The sequence below is a fragment of the Diplotaxodon limnothrissa genome, linkage group LG12 (assembly GCF_057381915.1).
Source record: "Diplotaxodon limnothrissa isolate DT_005_m linkage group LG12, D_limnothrissa_male_GT1.1, whole genome shotgun sequence".
NCBI classification, from domain to species: domain Eukaryota; kingdom Metazoa; phylum Chordata; class Actinopteri; order Cichliformes; family Cichlidae; genus Diplotaxodon; species Diplotaxodon limnothrissa.
This window is the reverse complement of record NC_140607.1, coordinates 23,864,111-23,883,926: the sequence shown is the minus strand read 5'-3', so window position 1 is coordinate 23,883,926 and position 19,816 is coordinate 23,864,111. Positions and strand designations below refer to the sequence as shown.

At 38.6% G+C, this 19,816-nt stretch overlaps 1 protein-coding gene across 4 annotated transcripts in view; it reads right to left on the bottom strand.

Annotated features, from left to right (window-relative positions):
- frmd3 (FERM domain containing 3) overlaps positions 1-19,816 on the bottom strand; it is a 62,130-nt gene that overhangs the window by 26,875 nt on the left and 15,439 nt on the right. For all 4 annotated transcript variants that reach the window (XM_085368378.1, XM_085368376.1, XM_085368379.1 and 1 more), the window contains exons 2-4: positions 15,709-15,813; positions 14,085-14,127; positions 9,327-9,408 (exon numbers count right to left, since the gene is read on the bottom strand). In XM_085368378.1, coding sequence (XP_085224504.1) covers positions 9,327-9,408; positions 14,085-14,127; positions 15,709-15,813 — 230 coding nt within the window. The remainder of the gene's footprint in view (positions 1-9,326; positions 9,409-14,084; positions 14,128-15,708; positions 15,814-19,816) is intronic.

The following is a 19,816-nucleotide window of genomic DNA, read 5'->3' as shown; positions in this document are numbered from 1 at the left end:
AATGAGAAAATAACAATCTGAAACTGTTGCCATGGTAGTTAAGGAAAGTATAACTATGGCAACATACATCTTCACCAGCAGAATGTGGTACTTTAGCTACTATGGAAACACCTTCAGTGCTACTGACATGCAGACTTGTCTCGTGTTAGCGTGAAGACAAAAAAAAAGTGGGGAACAGATGAGTTTCCAGTTGGGACGTCACCACTGAGTCAACTGACTCATCAAACTTGTTTTTCATTGAGGGAAAGACACAGGAGAGGCAAAGCATAAAAGATTGAATGGAGCGAAAACCCTGCTGCTGTAGCTAAATAGTTTTATTTATAGAGTCAGAGTGCTGCTGACTCTATAAATAAACACCATGATCTACATTTAGATAATTTTTCTTTCTTTGTGCTTCCTCTTATTTTAGGACATTGAGTCAGAATGTCTGCGTACACAGATTTGCTTTTCAGGTTTCTTAAATGACTTAAGCATAGAAAAATCCAGATTAAGATTTGGTGCACACTTAAACACAGAAATTATGTCGTTATTCTGCATGAAGATAAATGTCCGAGATAAATTTAAATTCTACAAAAAGAGCACCTTTATATACTTCAGTTTGCAAGTATGAATGAATAATGTCAATATAGTATAAATAATTGACAAAATATGTCAAACTTCTTCATGTGAGTGCATTCTTTTACACAAATAATGTTAAAATTACTCATGTGTGTTATATTGGCTAGATAAGTAATATAGTCAGCCTGACTCTGTAAAATCCTTAGATAACGATTACAGTTTTTTCTGATTGCTTAAGCACATTTTTTGTAACTATTGGCTAATTTTGCAAAACTCTTCACACAAATAAGAAAACCTGTCACCCAATCATCAAAACATTGTAGTTCTCTTGCAAAAGCAAACACAGCTAGATTAACTCTTCACACCTTCGTAAAAATGGTGTTTCCGTATCAAACAGTACACACAAGCCATCATCTACTAAGCACACAATGCGCCAACTGCACACTGATGGTATGAATATAAAACACATCTGGCTTTTGCTTTCTCTGTGCACAAGGTAGGCTATGTCAGTTTGAGCTCATACTTCTGTCATAGATCCATAAGCATAGAGGGATCCAAACTTCAAGTACTGGTGTTTATTCAAACACATCAAAACAAACACAAGTGTTTATTTCCAAGTATAAGATTATTTGCAATCGCCATAATGACTATATGGGTTACTTGGTCTGCAGTGAACATGCTTCCTCTGCCCCCAGCATCTGGTCATCTAGCAATTCTGTAAAGTAACAATTTCAGTATTTTTACATCAATGGTATTGGTGTGTTTCTCATTGGCATATGGCAGTGCTACAAATCTTTGTGCAAAGTGACTGTACTAACCGATTCTCATTTCAAGATGTCCTTATGGTACTTGCTACAGTGTAGCGGCTCAGTTTAGGCTGGACCCGTTGGCCAGCTACCCTCAGGGTCATTCCACGGTTGATTACATGGTCCACTATTGTAGCTCTGATGTCATCAGCAATTCTATTTCTTACTCTTCCTACCCTTCCTCTCCCCCCTCCTCATCTTCCTCTCCCCCCTCCTCGTCTTCCTCTTGCTCCTCCTTGTCCTTGTCGTCCTCTTCATCCTATTTCTTCACCTCCACGTCCTCTTCCTCGGCCTCCTCTACTTCTCACTCTTTCTGCTCCCTCCATTGTACTCCGCACACACAGCTTACCTGTATTATAGTGCTTAGGCTGATTGCAAAGTGAACTAATTATCTAAAAAAGTTTTCACATGTGAAAGTGTGCCAGACAGTTGGCAGATTAGTGTTAATGATAGCCATACATGTGTATACTTTTGCTAGGAGTGTGTTGGAAATTTGGTAATTGAGTGTTGTGCAGTGAATTGTGCCTACAGTTTTGCAAAGTGTGTGTTACAAAATTGCAAACTGAGTGCAAAGCAGTTTTTGTGCTTTTAGTTTTGCAAACTCAGTGAGTGGTTTTGCTATAAGTCTGAATAGTTTTAGAGATTGTGCTACAGGAATCACAGTTAGGGTTTAAGCATTCAGAAAAAACTGTAATTCCAGCACTGTGAAATATTTGTGTATGAAAATGAACAGAGACACACAGTCAGCATTTGGTGAACTCTGAACTGCATATTTAATTAAAAACAAAAAAAAAAGAAGTCCCTATGCACTTTTCTGCCGTGCTAAAAATTACACCTGTTAGCAATTAATATCTGTAATGTGAGGTACCAAACACCTAATACCATAATCAATAATTACTAGAGATGGCACGATACCACTTTTTTATGTCCGATACCGATACCGATATCATAAATTTGGATATCTGCCGATACCGATATGAATCCGATATAGTGTTTTTTAATCAACAAAACTGTTTTTTAAATATCTTGCTGCATTTTGTATAAGTTCATACTCAAGTTTAAAACAACAACTACACTAAAGCTATTCTGTTATACCTGTATGCAAAAAAAAATATTTCATAGTTCAGCAATACTGATCAATCTAATAAACTTACAGTTTTTTACAGACGCTAGGACACATTTCCCAATACTTAGGTCACTTTTGCAAAACTCTTCACACAATCCTCCTAACTGACCGTCAGCTTGGCAAAGCAGTTCATTTCACATTCAAAATGCACTACAACTAACAAAAGACTTCATTCAGGTCTCAAATAAACTCATTCTTCCAGAACACTAGCAAAGGTTGACAGCCGACAAACACACTTTGTCACCCACAAAACAATGACCTAAAAAACACTAACAACATGTAGCATTACACAGTGTTTTCTTGTGTAAAACAAGGACACATCTCTGTTTATAATTTCAATATATGTTACTGGAATGAATCAGACATCATGCAGAATTCGTTAATATTTGTTTATGTATTTTTATTTTTTTGCACTAAGTAATCCCAAAATACAAGAATTTGTATACACACCATCCACTGATACACATACAATAGTAATGCTAATCTACTCGGTCTTCTCCATTTGGCCACATCACATCTTATGTCATCTAGGGCAATACACCTAGGAAAGAATCTTCTGGCATGCCAGAATTGAAGGAGTTGAAAAATTGAAGGAGTAACACCTGTGTAGATGTTCATCTACAATGAGAATAAGCTGTGGCTGGTTAAACTGCATTTTTAGATTTAAAATATGTTTCAATAAAATATTGCTGTTGGATTTTGCTGTCTTTTCAAGTTTTGCATTGTGTTATTGTTTTGGCCATAAGTTTACAGTTTTTTCTGAATGCTTAAACCCTAACTGTGATTCCTGTAGCACTATCTCTAAAACTATTCAGACTTATAGCAAAACCACTCACTGAGTTTGCAAAACTAAAAGCACAAAAACTGCTTTGCACTCAGTTTGCAATTTTGTAACACACACTTTGCAAAACTGTAGGCACAATTCACTGCACAACACTCAATTACCAAATTTCCAACACACTCCTAGCAAAAGTATACACATGTATGGCTATCATTAACACTAACTTGCCAACTGTCTGGCACACTTTCACATGTCAAAACTTTTTTAGATAATTAGTTCACTTTGCAATCAGCCTAAGCACTATAATACAGGTAAGCTGTGTGTGCGGAGTACAATGGAGGGAGCAGAAAGAGTGAGAAGTAGAGGAGGCCGAGGAAGAGGACGTGGAGGTGAAGAAGTAGGATGAAGAGGACGACAAGGACAAGGAGGAGCAAGAGGAAGACGAGGAGGGGGGAGAGGAAGATGAGGAGGGGGGAGAGGAAGGGTAGGAAGAGTAAGAAATAGAATTGCTGATGACATCAGAGCTACAATAGTGGACCATGTAATCAACCGTGGAATGACCCCCAACGGGTCCAGCCTAACTCGAGCCGCTACACTGTAGCAAGCACCATAAGGACATCTTGAAATGAGAATCGGTTAGTACAGTCACTTCGCACAAAGATTTGTAGCACTGCCATATGCCAATGAGAAACACACCAATACCATTGATGTAAAAATACTGAAATTGTTACTTTACAGAATTGCTAGATGACCAGATGCTGGGGGCAGAGGAAGCATGTTCACTGCAGACCAAGTAACCCATATAGTCATTATGGCGATTGCAAATAATCCTATACTTGGAAATAAACACTTGTGTTTGTTTTGATGTACTTGAAGTTTGGATCCCTCTATGCTTATGGATCTATGACAGAAGTATGAGCTCAAACTGACATAGCCTACCTTGTGCACAGAGAAAGCAAAAGCCAGATGTGTTTTGTATTCATACCATCAGTGTGCAGTTGGCGCATTGTGTGCTTAGTAGATGATGGCCTGTGTGTACTGTTTGATACGGAAACACCATTTTTACGAAGGTGTGAAGAGTTAATCTAGCTGTGTTTGCTTTTGCAAGAGAACTACAATGTTTTGATGATTGGGTGACAGGTTTTCTTATTTGTGTGAAGAGTTTTGCAAAATTAGCCAATAGTTACAAAAAATGTGCTTAAGCAATCAGAAAAAACTGTAACAGTTTTGAAAACAGTATGTAAGCACATGCAAAATGTCCTGTACGTACAAAGATTTTTGGCAGTTGTTGTGTCTGAGTGAGAAGATGATTCATGAAATTTGAGAGATGTAGTCATTGAATGCATTTTGTGCCAAAACAATGATAACTGGTCCTCAGTTTAGCCCACATAGACTTCTGTTGTGCTCACTGTGTGAGGAGTTTTGCAAACGTGACCTAAGTATTGAGAAATGTGTCCTAGCGTCTGTAAAAAACTGTAAACCTGCACCATCCTCCCTATTCTGGTATTTTAAAGAGTACCTAGCGTAAATATTTAGCAACCTAACTAATAGGGTTCCAACTCCCAGCAACAAAAATAAATAAATAAAAAAATGGGGAACCACCCCTCACACTCCACCTCATGATGCTTAATCGACGTAATCAACCTTAATTTGATGCAGTGTGAAAAAAAATGCACAGAAATCAATTATTTTTCAAGAAATATTAAATAGATTCAACATCTTTCTTCAACAAAATTGCAGACTGCACAGATGATACCTTCCCAAAGGAAAAAGTACTATAGCTTACTAGGGTATATATATTATACTTACAGTTTTTTCTGATTGCTTAAGCACATTTTTTGTAACTATTGGCTAATTTTGCAAAACTCTTCACACAAATAAGAAAACCTGTCACCCAATAATCAAAACATTGTAGTTCTCTTGCAAAAGCAAACACAGCTAGATTAACTCTTCACACCTTCGTAAAAATGGTGTTTCCGTATCAAACAGTACACACAGGCCATCATCTACTAAGCACACAATGCGCCAACTGCACACTGATGGTATGAATACAAAACACATCTGGCTTTTGCTTTCTCTGTGCACAAGGTAGGCTATGTCAGTTTGAGCTCATACTTCTGTCATAGATCCATAAGCATAGAGGGATCCAAACTTCAAGTACATCAAAACAAACACAAGTGTTTATTTCCAAGTATAGGATTATTTGCAATCGCCATAATGACTATATGGGTTACTTGGTCTGCAGTGAACATGCTTCCTCTGCCCCCAGCATCTGGTCATCTAGCAATTCTGTAAAGTAACAATTTCAGTATTTTTACATCAATGGTATTGGTGTGTTTCTCATTGGCATATGGCAGTGCTACAAATCTTTGTGCGAAGTGACTGTACTAACCGATTCTCATTTCAAGATGTCCTTATGGTACTTGCTACAGTGTAGCGGCTCGAGTTAGGCTGGACCCGTTGGCCAGCTACCCTCAGGGTCATTCCACGGTTGATTACATGGTCCACTATTGTAGCTCTGATGTCATCAGCAATTCTATTTCTTACTCTTCCTACCCTTCCTCTCCCCCCTCCTCATCTTCCTCTCCCTCCTCCTCGTCTTCCTCTTGCTCCTCCTTGTCCTTGTCGTCCTCTTCATCCTACTTCTTCACCTCCACGTCCTCTTCCTCGGCCTCCTCTACTTCTCACTCTTTCTGCTCCCTCCATTGTACTCCGCACACACAGCTTACCTGTATTATAGTGCTTAGGCTGATTGCAAAGTGAACTAATTATCTAAAAAAGTTTTGACATGTGAAAGTGTGCCAGACAGTTGGCAGATTAGTGTTAATGATAGCCATACATGTGTATACTTTTGCTAGGAGTGTGTTGGAAATTTGGTAATTGAGTGTTGTGCAGTGAATTGTGCCTACAGTTTTGCAAAGTGTGTGTTACAAAATTGCAAACTGAGTGCAAAGCAGTTTTTGTGCTTTTAGTTTTGCAAACTCAGTGAGTGGTTTTGCTATAAGTCTGAATAGTTTTAGAGATTGTGCTACAGGAATCACAGTTAGGGTTTAAGCATTCAGAAAAAACTGTAATAGTTACTATATACAGTAATGGACTTCTATTCATTTTGCATCAAATTAAAACTTTGGGTGTCAGATAATTATTTATTAAAAGCTAGACATTTTAAATGAGAATAAGAAAGAAAAGTATGTCTTTGTGCCCCCTTTTCCCTGTTAATGCCCTGTCGGCCCCCTTGGCTAAACTTTGCTAGATCCGCCCCTGCACAGTTACAGCCGTCAGCTACGTAGAAAAAGATCCTGGAGTAGAAAGTAATATTAAATACATTCTAACAACAGCTGATCAAGCTTAAACGTGCTGCTGTTGTTCAGCCGCTGGTTTCCTCTTTCTGGTGCGAAGTGGGCCAAAAGCAAACTAGAGACACGGACTCCCGACAGAAAAGCCGATCAGCTGATCATTAAGCAGTTTCATGATTGAAGTAGCAGCAAGAAGAAGCAGTCGCTCCATATATCGCTTGTTAAGCTTAACGCAGGAATGCTTTACAAACATTCAGAGATGGACTTACACACTTGCTTTACTTCTCTCGGGGATAACTTTGTCGGAGATGAAATGCCGGGTTGCTAGCGAAGCTCCAAATGCTATCCAGACCACCACAGGTCCCGCATGCCACAGCCGCTCTATCACGTGATGCATACTGCTCCGACGTGCTAACGTTCTGAGGTGAGTTACGGCGTGTTGCAAGTTTTGTGAGGTGCTTTCGTGATATTTAATGGATCGGATTACATTTTTTATTTTTCTCCGATATCCGATCCAGTAATTTAGGTCAGTATCGGACCGATACCGATACGTAATATCGGATCGGTCCATCTCTAATAATTACAGATCTATAGAACAGTGGGTTAACTTTTTCATCTATCTTCAGTAGTGCTTCATATACAAGAGTTAAAATTACATCTTGCAAACTGGAGCAGGCACATTTTACCATTAAAAGTTTGGGGATTTTGATGATGGGAAAAAAATTGCTCCCAGACATAACTCCATATTGAGAACTCGACAGGATTTTATTACTGACTGCATTTCCTTCTGAACTTTTCCGACTCATCTCAACTTCATCTTCCACTTCAAACTTATAAGTAGTGTGCCAGTGTGATGCCTTTCCTTAGGACTCTAAGAAGAGGTTGTTTGTTTCTTTAGGACACGTGAATGAACAGAAATGGACACGCAGCTCTTTCAGAGGGAGGAAAAGCTAATAAATAATACATCTGGAGAAAAACTGAAGCAGAATTCAGCTAAGTTGAAATTAGGCAAGAAAAGAGGGATAGGTTCCAGAAATATCTCAAGACAAAAATATCCGGTTGTTCAGTCTGACGTCACTAGCCGTGTCTGGGTCTAAACTCCGCTGCAGGTCCATATATCAAACGATCACTATGGCATTACTGAGAGTTGAAAAACTGTCTAAATTCTTTCATCTTTAATAAAATGATCAGCGTTCTGCTCTACCAGGTGTAACAATTGAGTTTAACATCCAGGCATCCATGAAAACGGAATTTATGACATTTAACGGAGTTAGAAGTTAGCAGGGAGTTAGCTCGCTAGCTTCTATCTAAATACAATATAGCATGTCCTGACTGCGGGGTTTTGGAAACAAATTAAAACGTACAGCTCTGTTATCACTTCCAACATAAATGAAGACAGAAAGCTAAACAGCAGTGACGTTTGTAGGGTTACTGAAGTTTGACTAGCTGGTATATAATGATGTGCTACGTGACCGCTAGCGACACAGCTATGTTAGCATAAGATAAACAAGCTAACTTTTTTTCCACTTGATAAAAGTTAACGTGAGTGTTCTCGGTGGTCAGGAACAAATGTAATCGCATGGCAGGATGCTGTAAACAGACCAAACTTCAGCCAGGAGAACAACTGAGATAATCCATCCACAATACGAGGTTAGTCATTCATATACTGCTGCATGGGCTGGGCTGTAGTTACATCCTAAGGTTTTAAAAACTGAGCTTAAATAAATGATTAGCGGTAATAAAAGCCGAGGGAGGTCAACAGTGATCGCTGACTGTTTTAGGAGCTTTTTGAGATCAAATAGAAGAAAATACATAACATTAAACATGTTAACAACACAAATGCCATATTAAACGCAGACTACTTTAGACCCGGAAGTAGGATTCGTCGCGTCATCACTGAACAACCGGATAGGACAGAAAGACGCGGAAACGTGACTTGAAAGGTGTGAAGAGACACCTGAGGGTGGAGGGGGAGATGACAGTGAGGAAGAAGAACGATCGACAGCAGGAAGGGAGGAGACACTGGGGGCGGAAAGACAAAAAAAACAAGCGAAGGCAGAGAGGAAAAAGGATGGAAGTGAATGGATGGAGGAATTGAAGAGAAAATTAGGACTGATAAAGAGAAGCAGAGTTGGTAAGACGTAGGGCAGAGAACACAAGTCCCTGCTGGGTGAGTGTCTCTAATTATCACCGCGCCTGAGAGAAGCTTTGTGTGTTTGGCTCTGTTTTGGCAGAGGTGGCGCTGGTGGTGGAGCAGACTCTCTCCAAATCTTTTATTTAGTTTGTTTACTTATATAGTATCTTCATGGGCTCATCTACAGTTTTGAGAGCCTTCACGTCTGGCTCAGTGTATAACACCGGTGTGTTTGCACTGTGTTCAGTCAATGCCCAACTTTAAGTAATCAATCACTTGAGAACATTTAATAACGCATACTGAAATAGTTTTATAAGTCATATAATAGTCTGTTTTTAGACAAATCAGTCAGACAAAATTAGCCAAATGTCTTCATCTGTCACTAACATATTTTTATTAGGTATAGCTTGCTAGTACCAAGTTGGACTTTCCTTAATTCTGCATGGCAAATACATTTTTCAGAGGCTTTGTTTCATATTGACTTCAACTCACTGGATATTTTCAATTCTTTCAATTCCTCTCTCTAGAGATATTTGTCCATGAAAATCCTCTGAAATACTTTACATTTTCTCTCAGCCTGCCTTCTTTCTCTGTCACTCATACGCCATTGCCAGTGCTTGTTTACCTGGTGAGTTCTTCCTTGATTTTCATTGGCTCATGCGGGTAAAACTTGACCCGGAAGCACATCGTGTACGGCTGCTGAGCTGCTGGAGACAAGAAAGACACGATGTTGAGATGGAAAAACTAAGAGAGACCAGAAACTGTAAGGAAAGTTAAAAGGCTGTTAGAACGTGGAGGAAAAAAGAGGAGATAAGCTTGACAGATATGATAAAGGGAATCAGAAGGAAAGTAGAAGATTTTAAGAAACAGATAAGAAGAGGAAAGAAGAGGAAAGATAAATGAGGGGAAGAGAGGACAGAGGAGCCATGAAGATTATGTAGAAGAAGAAGCTGGGGACAAAAACAGAAACCACAGCATGTCTCCAATACTGATTAGTCACCTCATAATTACAGTAATTACTCTCACACACACACACACACATGGGCATGTGCTTCACTTGAACTGGGGTCTGTTTCTTCTCCTTTGATCTGAGTCCTAAAGCATTTCATATCTCTAGGAGAGGATTTGTGCTTTGAATAGTATTTAAATATGCACCGTAACATACATACACAAGGTTACATAAGCGGTCACAGACACACACACATATACTCAATAACAGGCTGAAGGGTTTGGATCAAATGACAGCGATAGCTTCAACTCCCTCCTGAAGTCTCACACAGCTCATCTGCTTATAAACATATTCAATGTTTACCCTGTGAAGTTAGAACATTTACAAGATATACAAACACCAAAACACCGAAACACTGAGAGGAAACCATCATACACAGCAACAGATTTAATTATATACAGTAATTGTATATAATGCATTATAAATAATTTACACTTCCTGAAGTGAAAATAGCACAGATAAGATTTTTTTTGAAGTCTGAATTTATTTTATTTTGGTTATTAAAGAAATAAAACATCTTAAAGGACCCTTTACCCATCTCAACTCCCATTTGGTGTCTTTGGCGCTTACTTACAGTTAAACAGTTAACTGATAGCTTTGGTCTGAGGATCTAGTGATCAAATGCCAGAATTTTGTTTGCTCGATATAAAATTTTCACTCCATGTTTGGTTCAAAGCGTAGATCAAAGCATTGCGGAGATTTGATGTCACTTCCTGTGTGGCAGCTTTGCAATTTGAATTTTCTGATGGACACAATCAATCCAATTTTGTGGTTTTCTACATTTGCTTGCTTTGAGGGTACTCTTTGCCAATTTTGAGAGTGGAAAAAATTGTAGCCTGTGAACTATGTCAGAAAATCTAATATTATGGTTACAGACGCCACGGGGTCCATATCCATTATAGAGGGTCTGTAGCCTCGAATTTGCCTTCTCTGACACATGAATGTTGAAAGCTAATATTTGAAAGTTTGGGGTTTTTTAAGTTCATATCCATAAATGTGCCTCCGGGTTCAGGCCTTTGCTAGTGACAAAGTGTTGAAGGCTATTAATGAAACTTGGGAAAAGGGAATGAAAAAAAAGAAATGGAAACTTTGACCTTCTTTGGGTGATTATAGACTAAAAAGTCAGCAGATGAAAAAAAAATATATATGTTATTATATAATTAACAGCTATAAAACAGCAGGGATGGTTTACAGAAAGACATTTAAACCACGAGAAATAAATCCAACATAACAGCTGAATCACCTGTGCTTCATACGCTACAAATCTTAGAAAAATGAAGGAGTTGTTTTGTCTTTGCTGTTCTCACAGGCGAAGTTTACACACGTGCACATGTGAGTTATTTTGAGTGCACATGGAGAGATTTCAAAGAGGATGAGGCAAAGAGACGCTTAAAACAAAGATGCAAAAGTATCTGATAGGCATTCTGAAGTCAACATCAAGGAGGAAGAAAGTATCATTTCACATGGGATAGAAATCATCCAGAGTGCCCTCACCACTCTCCCTTTAATGGCAGGATCCTCTGCGGTATTATCCAGCTATGAAAAACAGCACACATCTACATAATACATGCTGAGCAATTTGAAAGAGCCAATCCTCCCACCCGCTCCCAAAGAACTTGAGCTGCTTATAATTATTTCTCAAGCTTAAGGGACGAAGAGGTTTTTTTGGAAAACATTGTAGAGAAAGTGAATTGTGCGCGAAAGACATGGCCGTGCAAATGTGATGTTTGCCAACGTACGTAAGCTGGGATGCACAAAGACGAAATAAAACACAAGTGCACGCACACATTGAAACCTAATTTGGGAGTAAATCCTGCCACAGGGAACTGATGTGTCAGTGCAACTCAGATCTATTCAACAACTCCCCTCTAATCTCGTTTTCTTTCTTTCACTCTGTCAGCTTCTCTCATCTCAAACCGTCTCTCCAATCTCCTCTTTTCGCTCTATTTTTCTTCTTTCTTTAGTTACGTTATCTATCACTGTCTCTTTTTAGTACTTTTCCCCCCTTGTTCCCTCTCTCTCCCTTCCAGTTTTCACTGATATCCTCAGCCTCCCCCTTCTGTCATCTCACACATGTTCCGATGGAGCAGAATACTTCGCTAATAGCTCTTTTATTAATTTATAACAGGACAGAAAGAACAGGACAGTCATTAAAAGGGTTAGTGAACTTCAGACTGAGACACAGAAAGAAAAGGAGGGTCGGAGGAAAGCCGCTGCAATCTTTCAACACAAGATAGAAACGTAAAGATGTGAAAGAGTAAGTGGAAACGAAGGAAAACAAAGGTGAAAACAAGTACCACTCTCTTATTCACCTTTGTATTGTGTCCTCTTTTAGGGTACTTAGATTGTATGATTATATGTGTCACATTCTCAAGGTTATTATAGTTATACTGAAAAAACATTGGCCAAATCTATCAGAGGCAAACATCAAGAGGGGAAAGGAGGCTGTGCTCAGCTTGAAAACAACCCCTCGGGCTGTTTGTGTAACTCTTATTACAACGTAAAAGTGGCCTCCAGGGACACATTAAATGCCACTCTGGTGACCTTGAAAATGTGAAAACTTGACCTTTCCCTAAAGCCAAATAGAAAGGTTAGCCATGAAACCTAATCAAATGGAACAAACATTGAGCTAAACTGAAGCCCAGACACAACTAGAGCTGCAGTTTCCTGGTAAAAATAAATAAATAAAAAAAATCTGGTGTGTTTGTGTCTCCATCGCTTCTCGTTTCCTTAAGTGAATCTGTTTTCTCTTTGAGGGTGAAACACACCCATGCACTTTATTGGGTACTGTGATGGACCCTTCTGTTTTCAAAACATGCTTAATTTTTCATGCAATTTTATTAACTTTCATCCATATTGCACTACTGGATTTAAAACTCACAATGATGAAAGATATTATTATTCCAGATTCTACCCTACCATGTCAGTGTTGTTGCAGCAGAAATTAAAACCCTTCAGATCAGGCAACATTTTTTCAATCTTCTACTGCCCAATTTTGGTGAGCTCGTTCAAATTGTAGCCCCAGTTTCCTAATCTTAGCTGACAGAAGTAGTATTCAGTGCTAGAGCAGCAGCAGACCACACCAGGTACAACCCCAGTTCTCTTTGAGTTTGTCGTTTTAGTTTAGTTTAGCTTCAGTGTCCTGTTTCCAGAAGATAGGAAGGGTCAAGGAAAGGCATCTTCTGCTGCTGTAGCCCATGTGCTTCTAAGATAAACATGTTGTGTGCTCAGAGATGCTCTTCTGCTTAGATTGTTTCACTAGCGGTTATTTGAGTTCCCTTCCTATCACCTCAAATTAGTCGCATCTGACATTAACAAAGAATTTTTGCCCGGAGAACTGCTGCTAGTGGGGTTTGGTTAATTGGTGATTCTAAATTGCCCATCGGTGTGAATGTGAGTGTTGATGGTTCAGTGTCTCTATGTGTAATAGGCTAGAGCTCGATTTTAACTTCAGCAACTTGTCTTGAGCATGCCTACATGCCTAAATGCTGCTATGTGATTGGTTCATTAGATATTTGTATTAATGAGGTGTTGTATACGTGTACCTATGTCACTGCATATTTCATTTCGGTAAACCTTACATGGATACATCCAGAAAATGAATTTTGTCTTACATCGCATTATCCTAAGGACTTGTTAAACAAACAGAATAGTCAAAAATGGGACAACAAAACAGACAAATAAAGTAATCAGATAAAATCTGCATCCTTTTCTGGAGATGGAAAGTAAAAATATCTTTCCGGTTTGTGGTGATTGTTATGAAGCTTTGAATGAGGCCTGCACATAAGGCAGGCAGGCTGTTTACTTGTTTTTGTACTCTCATAAGCTTGTCTTCCACTGCAACGTCTTTGCAACGTGTGACTTTTTTCCTTTTTAGGCCACTTGTCCCTCTGGCAGTTTTTTGTGTTTCTGAGAAACAGTTCTCTTGTCACTTTGTCTGTCTTCATTGTGTCTCCATTGGTCTCCCTGCGGGACTTCAGAGGAAAAACTCATGTCCAACATTGCCTGACTCTGTCACAGGTGGGTGGGTGATAAAACTCTTAAACCTAGATGATCTAAATGTTTTTTTTTAATTATTATTACATAAACAAATAAAATGTATCTGTTTTTAATTAATAACAAACTGATTTTTTTGTACTCCTATCCCGTCACTTTAACAATGTTGCGCGTACGATGTTATGGCCTTGTTAGAGTCCCTGTGGTGGTGTCGGCTTGTTTGCCATGCTTGACCCCTCACACCAGAGTGACCCTCTGAGACAAATGCACGGCATAAGAAAACACACTCACACTCGCAAATACACAGACACATGCATGATGCTTTGCATCTGTATACACACATGCTGACACAGAAATGGAAACAGAAAGGGCACTCACACTTCATCTGCCTCACTACGGGTTTATTGGGCTCCAGCCAGTGCTGAAAAAGAGAGAAAGACCAAAAATGTTACCCTAAAATAATCAAATTTATACTAAAGAAACTACAGGACTGGATTGAGAGCTAATTCAAAAATTATCTTAGAAAATCTCATTTGTATCATTGGTAGATCTCTGGTATTTTAAACTGTCATAAAAAAGATTATTACTACATTATTACTTTAAGAGACTGATTTAGAGATTTAGGGAGACATGATGATCTTATATTCCTGAATAGAACCAAATTTGACCTTTTTGATCCATCTTACTGTCAAAAGCATACAATTCAAAGTATTATGTTACAGTTTCTGGACTGCATGACACTGCATGTTCAGTTTGTCTTAAAACACATTTTCCCTTATTTTTCCTTCCTTGCTTTGCATTAAGAAAAAAAAACAGTCTAGCTGAGCTTCTGCTACGATCAAGCGTCTGGTCTGTTCTTTGTGTGGGCTGTTTGAAATATGGAGACTGATCTTGTTATTATTTGGCACTTGAACTTGTAATGTAATGTATCAGCTGCTTCCAGACTGATATTCAACATTCATACTTTGCCTGTGCTGACTCACTGCCACTGTTTCCTGTTAGTAGGTGTGATTCTGCCGTAATGAGCTGAGTGCTGTGTATAAGTGGAATTTCTAAATTGAGGAGAAGAATTTGTTAGCCGGGGTAAAAGAGCAGCCAGATTTAGAGGAAGGAGACTCCTCAAAGATTACAGAGAAAAAGATGCTGCACCTTAGGCCTGATTTAGACTTCTGCTGGTATATTTTTAAACCTTACGACGTGGCAGACGTCGTTGCCGGCATTTATGCTTGTGCTTGTGCCCCCAGGGTCTGGTTTTTCCACTTCCTTTCACATTCTCCTACGTCAGTTACGATAGCACTCTCCGTCCAGGTATCTGCTGACATTTGTGAGTCGTTATATTGATATATATTGTTATCCTTAATACTGAGATGATAAATGTTATTCTCTCACTGATAGATTCAAAAACTATTACAAAAAAGTAGCCAGAAATGCACATGAGCAATCAGTGGTGCTGAACAGTAGGGGTAGGGTAGGCATAGTGTTTCAGAGGGCTTTGTGGTTATGAAGCAGATTTTCAGCAGAATCATAAATCCCCACTTTACTAAGATGTGGCTGTTGGAAAACTAACCACATACTTATAGACTGAAGTCTTCAGTAAAAAGTGAAAAATGCGGTTTGAAAGCACTTTTCATAAACATACATTTCTCTAAATATAAGCGTTGCTCTGACCGGCTGTGTAGGTCCTGTGATCACTCCTCTGGTAAAGAAGAAAACTCTGGTAACACCTTTATGCTTTACCATTAGTGTTTCCAACTTTTATTTTAGGTTTTACAAGGAAAATGCATGTTTGGTTTGATAAATCCACATCTAGTTAATGTCCCCACCTCAGTTTGGCTTCACTTGGACAAACAAAAGATCTGGGCTCTGGGAATAAATGACAGGCTTTTCCTGATCCTTTGTACAAACTAGTCTCAATTGGTAATGAAAATGATAACAGATACCATGGTTATGGTGTGTGCAGTGTGCACGGACAGGTGTGTGTGTGTGTGTGTATCATAGTTACCCTTTGTTTCTCGGGATCTACATATCGAATACCAAAGTAGTCTTTCTCAAGCAGGTTGTAGTGATTGCACACATGGTCCAACAGGAACTGGCCTCTGGTGTCTCTCTGCAAAGAAATAAAGCGCATCGGTTTAGGACACGTGACCCGTCTTTTGAGTTATGCTGATAAAAACCATAAACCTCTGAGCTCAGTCTGATAGATGCTGCATGACTGCATTGTGCCCACAATGAACCCTCATGGGTAATACTCCTCTGATGCTCTCATAATTTCATCACGGTGAAACATGTTAATGGAAAGAAATATGTCAGCACCCTTTTGGTCCCTTGCTGCTGACATATCTGTTATGATGGTGTTCTGGACACGGCCTCCTAATGTGCCAATAAATACAGTCTATTTGCAGGACCTAACACTGTGTAATCAATAAGCACCCTGCATTTAATGCCAGCTGCTTAGTCAGTATCTACTCATTCAGATGCTCAGTATGATTTTCCTGCTGAGTGTACTGACCTGCCTACGTCTTAGCATTCTCTATAACTTTGGATATATCTAAAGTCTAAAGATTTGCTTTTTGTCTGCCTATTTTATAGACAGTGTTTTTGTTGTTATTATATTGTACTTGCCCAAACCGTCTAGATTACACCACACCTGACACCAAATGTCAGCTGGGACAGTTGGATGAGCAGTTTTAAAAAAAATTATGCTTTTTAGCTCATTTAAGGAAATACATATCAAAACAAGTACACATTTAATTTTTACCTTTAACCTCTTGACTAAAGCTAATATTATGTGCATCAAAGATCCCAGCTCTGAGTGTGTGTGTGTGTGTGTGTGTGTGTGTGTGTGTGTGTGTGTGTGTGTGTGTGTGTGTGTGTGTCCTATAACTGCTCTATAACCTGCTGAAGGAGGTGGATTCTGTGCTTGGTTTAGCAGAACTGATTGATTCACTCAGATATCATGTCTTTGCCCTTGAGACTGGAATTTACTCATCACCCGGGAAGCATCAGCGTCATCACATACAGTCAGACCCACAGCTGACCAAATCTCATCAATAAAACTGCCTGTCAGCACATCGCCTAATCAGGAAACTTTAGTTGGGAATTTGGATTTTTATAGCACTTCCTAATATAACTTTCAGTCTAATTTGTGTCTCACTTCCTTTAACATTCCTAGTTATGCACTACCTAGAATTATTTTTATTACCAGGTGAATTTAATTATGCTGGAATTTTAGGTGAAAAACATTGAAATTCCATTTAATTCTAAATGAATTAGACTCTTAGTTAAGGGACATATTATACAGTCTTATTGAATATAGCAAAAAAATTGCACAAAAGCAAAAATGCATTAACATATTTCACGTGATTGCACAGATGGATGTGCTAAGGACGGCTACATTTTGTGCACTGAGTAAGCAGCACACTCACACGTTAAAAAGCACGACTGTGTGTCAGTTACTTCTAAAATTTATTCAGCTGCACTAACAAAGTCCCGCTCCCTCTGGCTTGACCAGGTCTCGCTTGAAAAATAGTTTTTAATCTCGATGAGGCTTTTATCTGGATAAATAAAGGATGATAAAAATAAAGTTCATCTGGATTGAGAATGATCTGTTTCAAAGGTTATAAGAGCATCCTATATCCTTATGGTGCTCTTTTCTGTCCAGTGGCTGCTTCATCAGCAGTGGTCAGTATGAACAGCACCTCATCAGCAGCCAAGGTAAGGTCGTTAGCTTTGCTCTTTATTTCTATTTTCAGAGATTTGCAAGTGAAATGCAGTGTAGTGGCTGACATCAGCTGACTTTGTTAAATGGCTTTAACAGAAGCACATTTTCAGCACATTTGCACGGCTGATTGTTTGTCAGACTAACGGCCCTGAGCCTCAGATGTCCCATATATTTGACCGGATTTTAATCTTTAAGAAAGCAGAGCTTTCTTTTTTTTGCACTATTTAGGAAATTTTTCCTGCTCTGATTTTCCTCATTATTCTTTTTCCCACATTGTTGGAGCTACAGTGCAAAGTCTGCAAAGAAAAGTAGCATGGACCATTTTCCATCTGGTTGCTCCATCAGCTCTCAACTATTTCATCAGTTTCGGTGCAGTAATGTAGCTGCTTGGAGTTTCTAATTGCTTTGTGCACTAATGTTACAAATAAATATCTTTTCTTTTTTTTACTGAAATCTAAGGTTGTGCCTTTAATCTTCCTGATCTAATGTAAATCTTAAAGGCAATTGTGTCTTTTTTTTTTATATTATATGTGTTTTCTGCTTGTAGGTAGACAAAAAAAAACCCAAAAAAACCCAAAACCATTTCTCAATTAAAAATTAATTTCTTTCCAGGCACAAAGCCCATGCAAATATTTTGTACTAATACTATATGCCTAGAAGTTACACAGCATCTACAGCCTTTATTTTAAGTACATCAAAGCATCATTATCATCACTGCAGCATGCCACAAACTGTGAAATCAGTTCATTTGCTGGCGTTGCATTCACTTATCCTCAGTTTTACACAAATATTAATTCCTGTTCATATGTTGAATTCTGTAAATACTGTAATGTTTTTGCCAAGACAACCTTTTAAATACATTTCTTAGTGAGTCATGCTGCATGTCTCAGTAAACAACTCAGCAAACACACTGTTATATGTACCACTAGACTCAAGGTGTTGACAGAACAGCCTCTGAAAATAAGATGTTTGCTGTAAATGTCACAGCAGCCACTCAAAAACCAACAGTTATATGTGTCCAGGACACCGTGGCTGTATTTGTTACGCACCAAATAAAGCAAAGCAAACATTAAACACAGCCTTAGTCAATTCACAAAGATACACTGTTGTAACAGCCAGAATTTCCAGGTCAGTGCAACCAACAGTAAAGGAGAATCAGCTAGATTGTTTATCAGTGCTGGGAGTACCAAATTACTGCTATTTAAGAAAAAGAGGTTCAAAAATATAAATCGTCTGTGTCTTAACATTAAGACGACTGTGTTAATGTCTGATACCTGCACAGGTATCTGCAGGTGGTTTGAAACATGAGCTGCCTCTGAAGTAGCCTTATTTTGGTCAGTGTACTTTTGCATTAGCCAGAGAATACATGTAAAGATGAGCTCAACCTATTAATATTCAACCTGTTCAGTGGTCCTAAACAGCTTCAGGCAGAGGAGTTAACTGTTACCTCAATGGTAACAGTTAATGCATACATGATTAAAATACACAAATGACTCTAAAACCAGGTACACAACTACAAACATAATTATTAGCTAATGCTATGCCTAAAACAGTTTGCTAAAAGCACAGGATGTATTTTAACTTCTTAAAGTCCATGTTTCTTAGCTAATAGTGTTATTTATGAGTTGAAATTACAAACTAAATATAGTGGATAAACAGCTTTGTTACCTGAAATGATAAATAAAACCTTTAAATTATTTTACTAAACATGTGATTAGCAGAGAAACTGCTAATGAACCAGGCGAAATTGTAAAGTATGGTTAAACTGCTAAAGGTAAGATTAAAAAAGAAAGACTTAAACACAATAATGAATGAAGTAATTGCTATAGCTATTAGCTATAGCTGTAAAATGATCAGGGTTTTTGAATCCATCTGACAGGGCTGCGGTCATCACAGTCACATCACCACCTCTTAAGATTAAATTTTGATCAATCTGTGACACAACCAGCAAGGAAATTGGATTGTGGTTCTGGACATCTGACATCCTTTGAATAAATCCAGGTCCTGAGATACAAAATGCTCAAATTTGTTTGCCAGCTAGTTGCTAACTGTGTCTGATTCTAAGTGGATTAGTGCTGAGCATACAGCAGATTTTTGTTTTATAGATTTTTGAGTCAATAAAGAGGCCTGTTGCAAGCATGTAACAACACTACAACAGCACTCAGACAATAAAGTTGTGACAGTTCAATGATGAGCCGTAACTCACTGTAAATCCTCGTAAAGATAAGCGGAGCTGCTGACACCACTATGCAACTATTTTCACACCATCATTAAATATGTTCACCTTTTCCTTGGTGAAACCTGTCCAGTTTAATTAAACCATTTTTTATATAATATGTGACGTGGAGGACTTTGCAGGGGTGTTTGGTTGAATACAAGATGCCAAAAC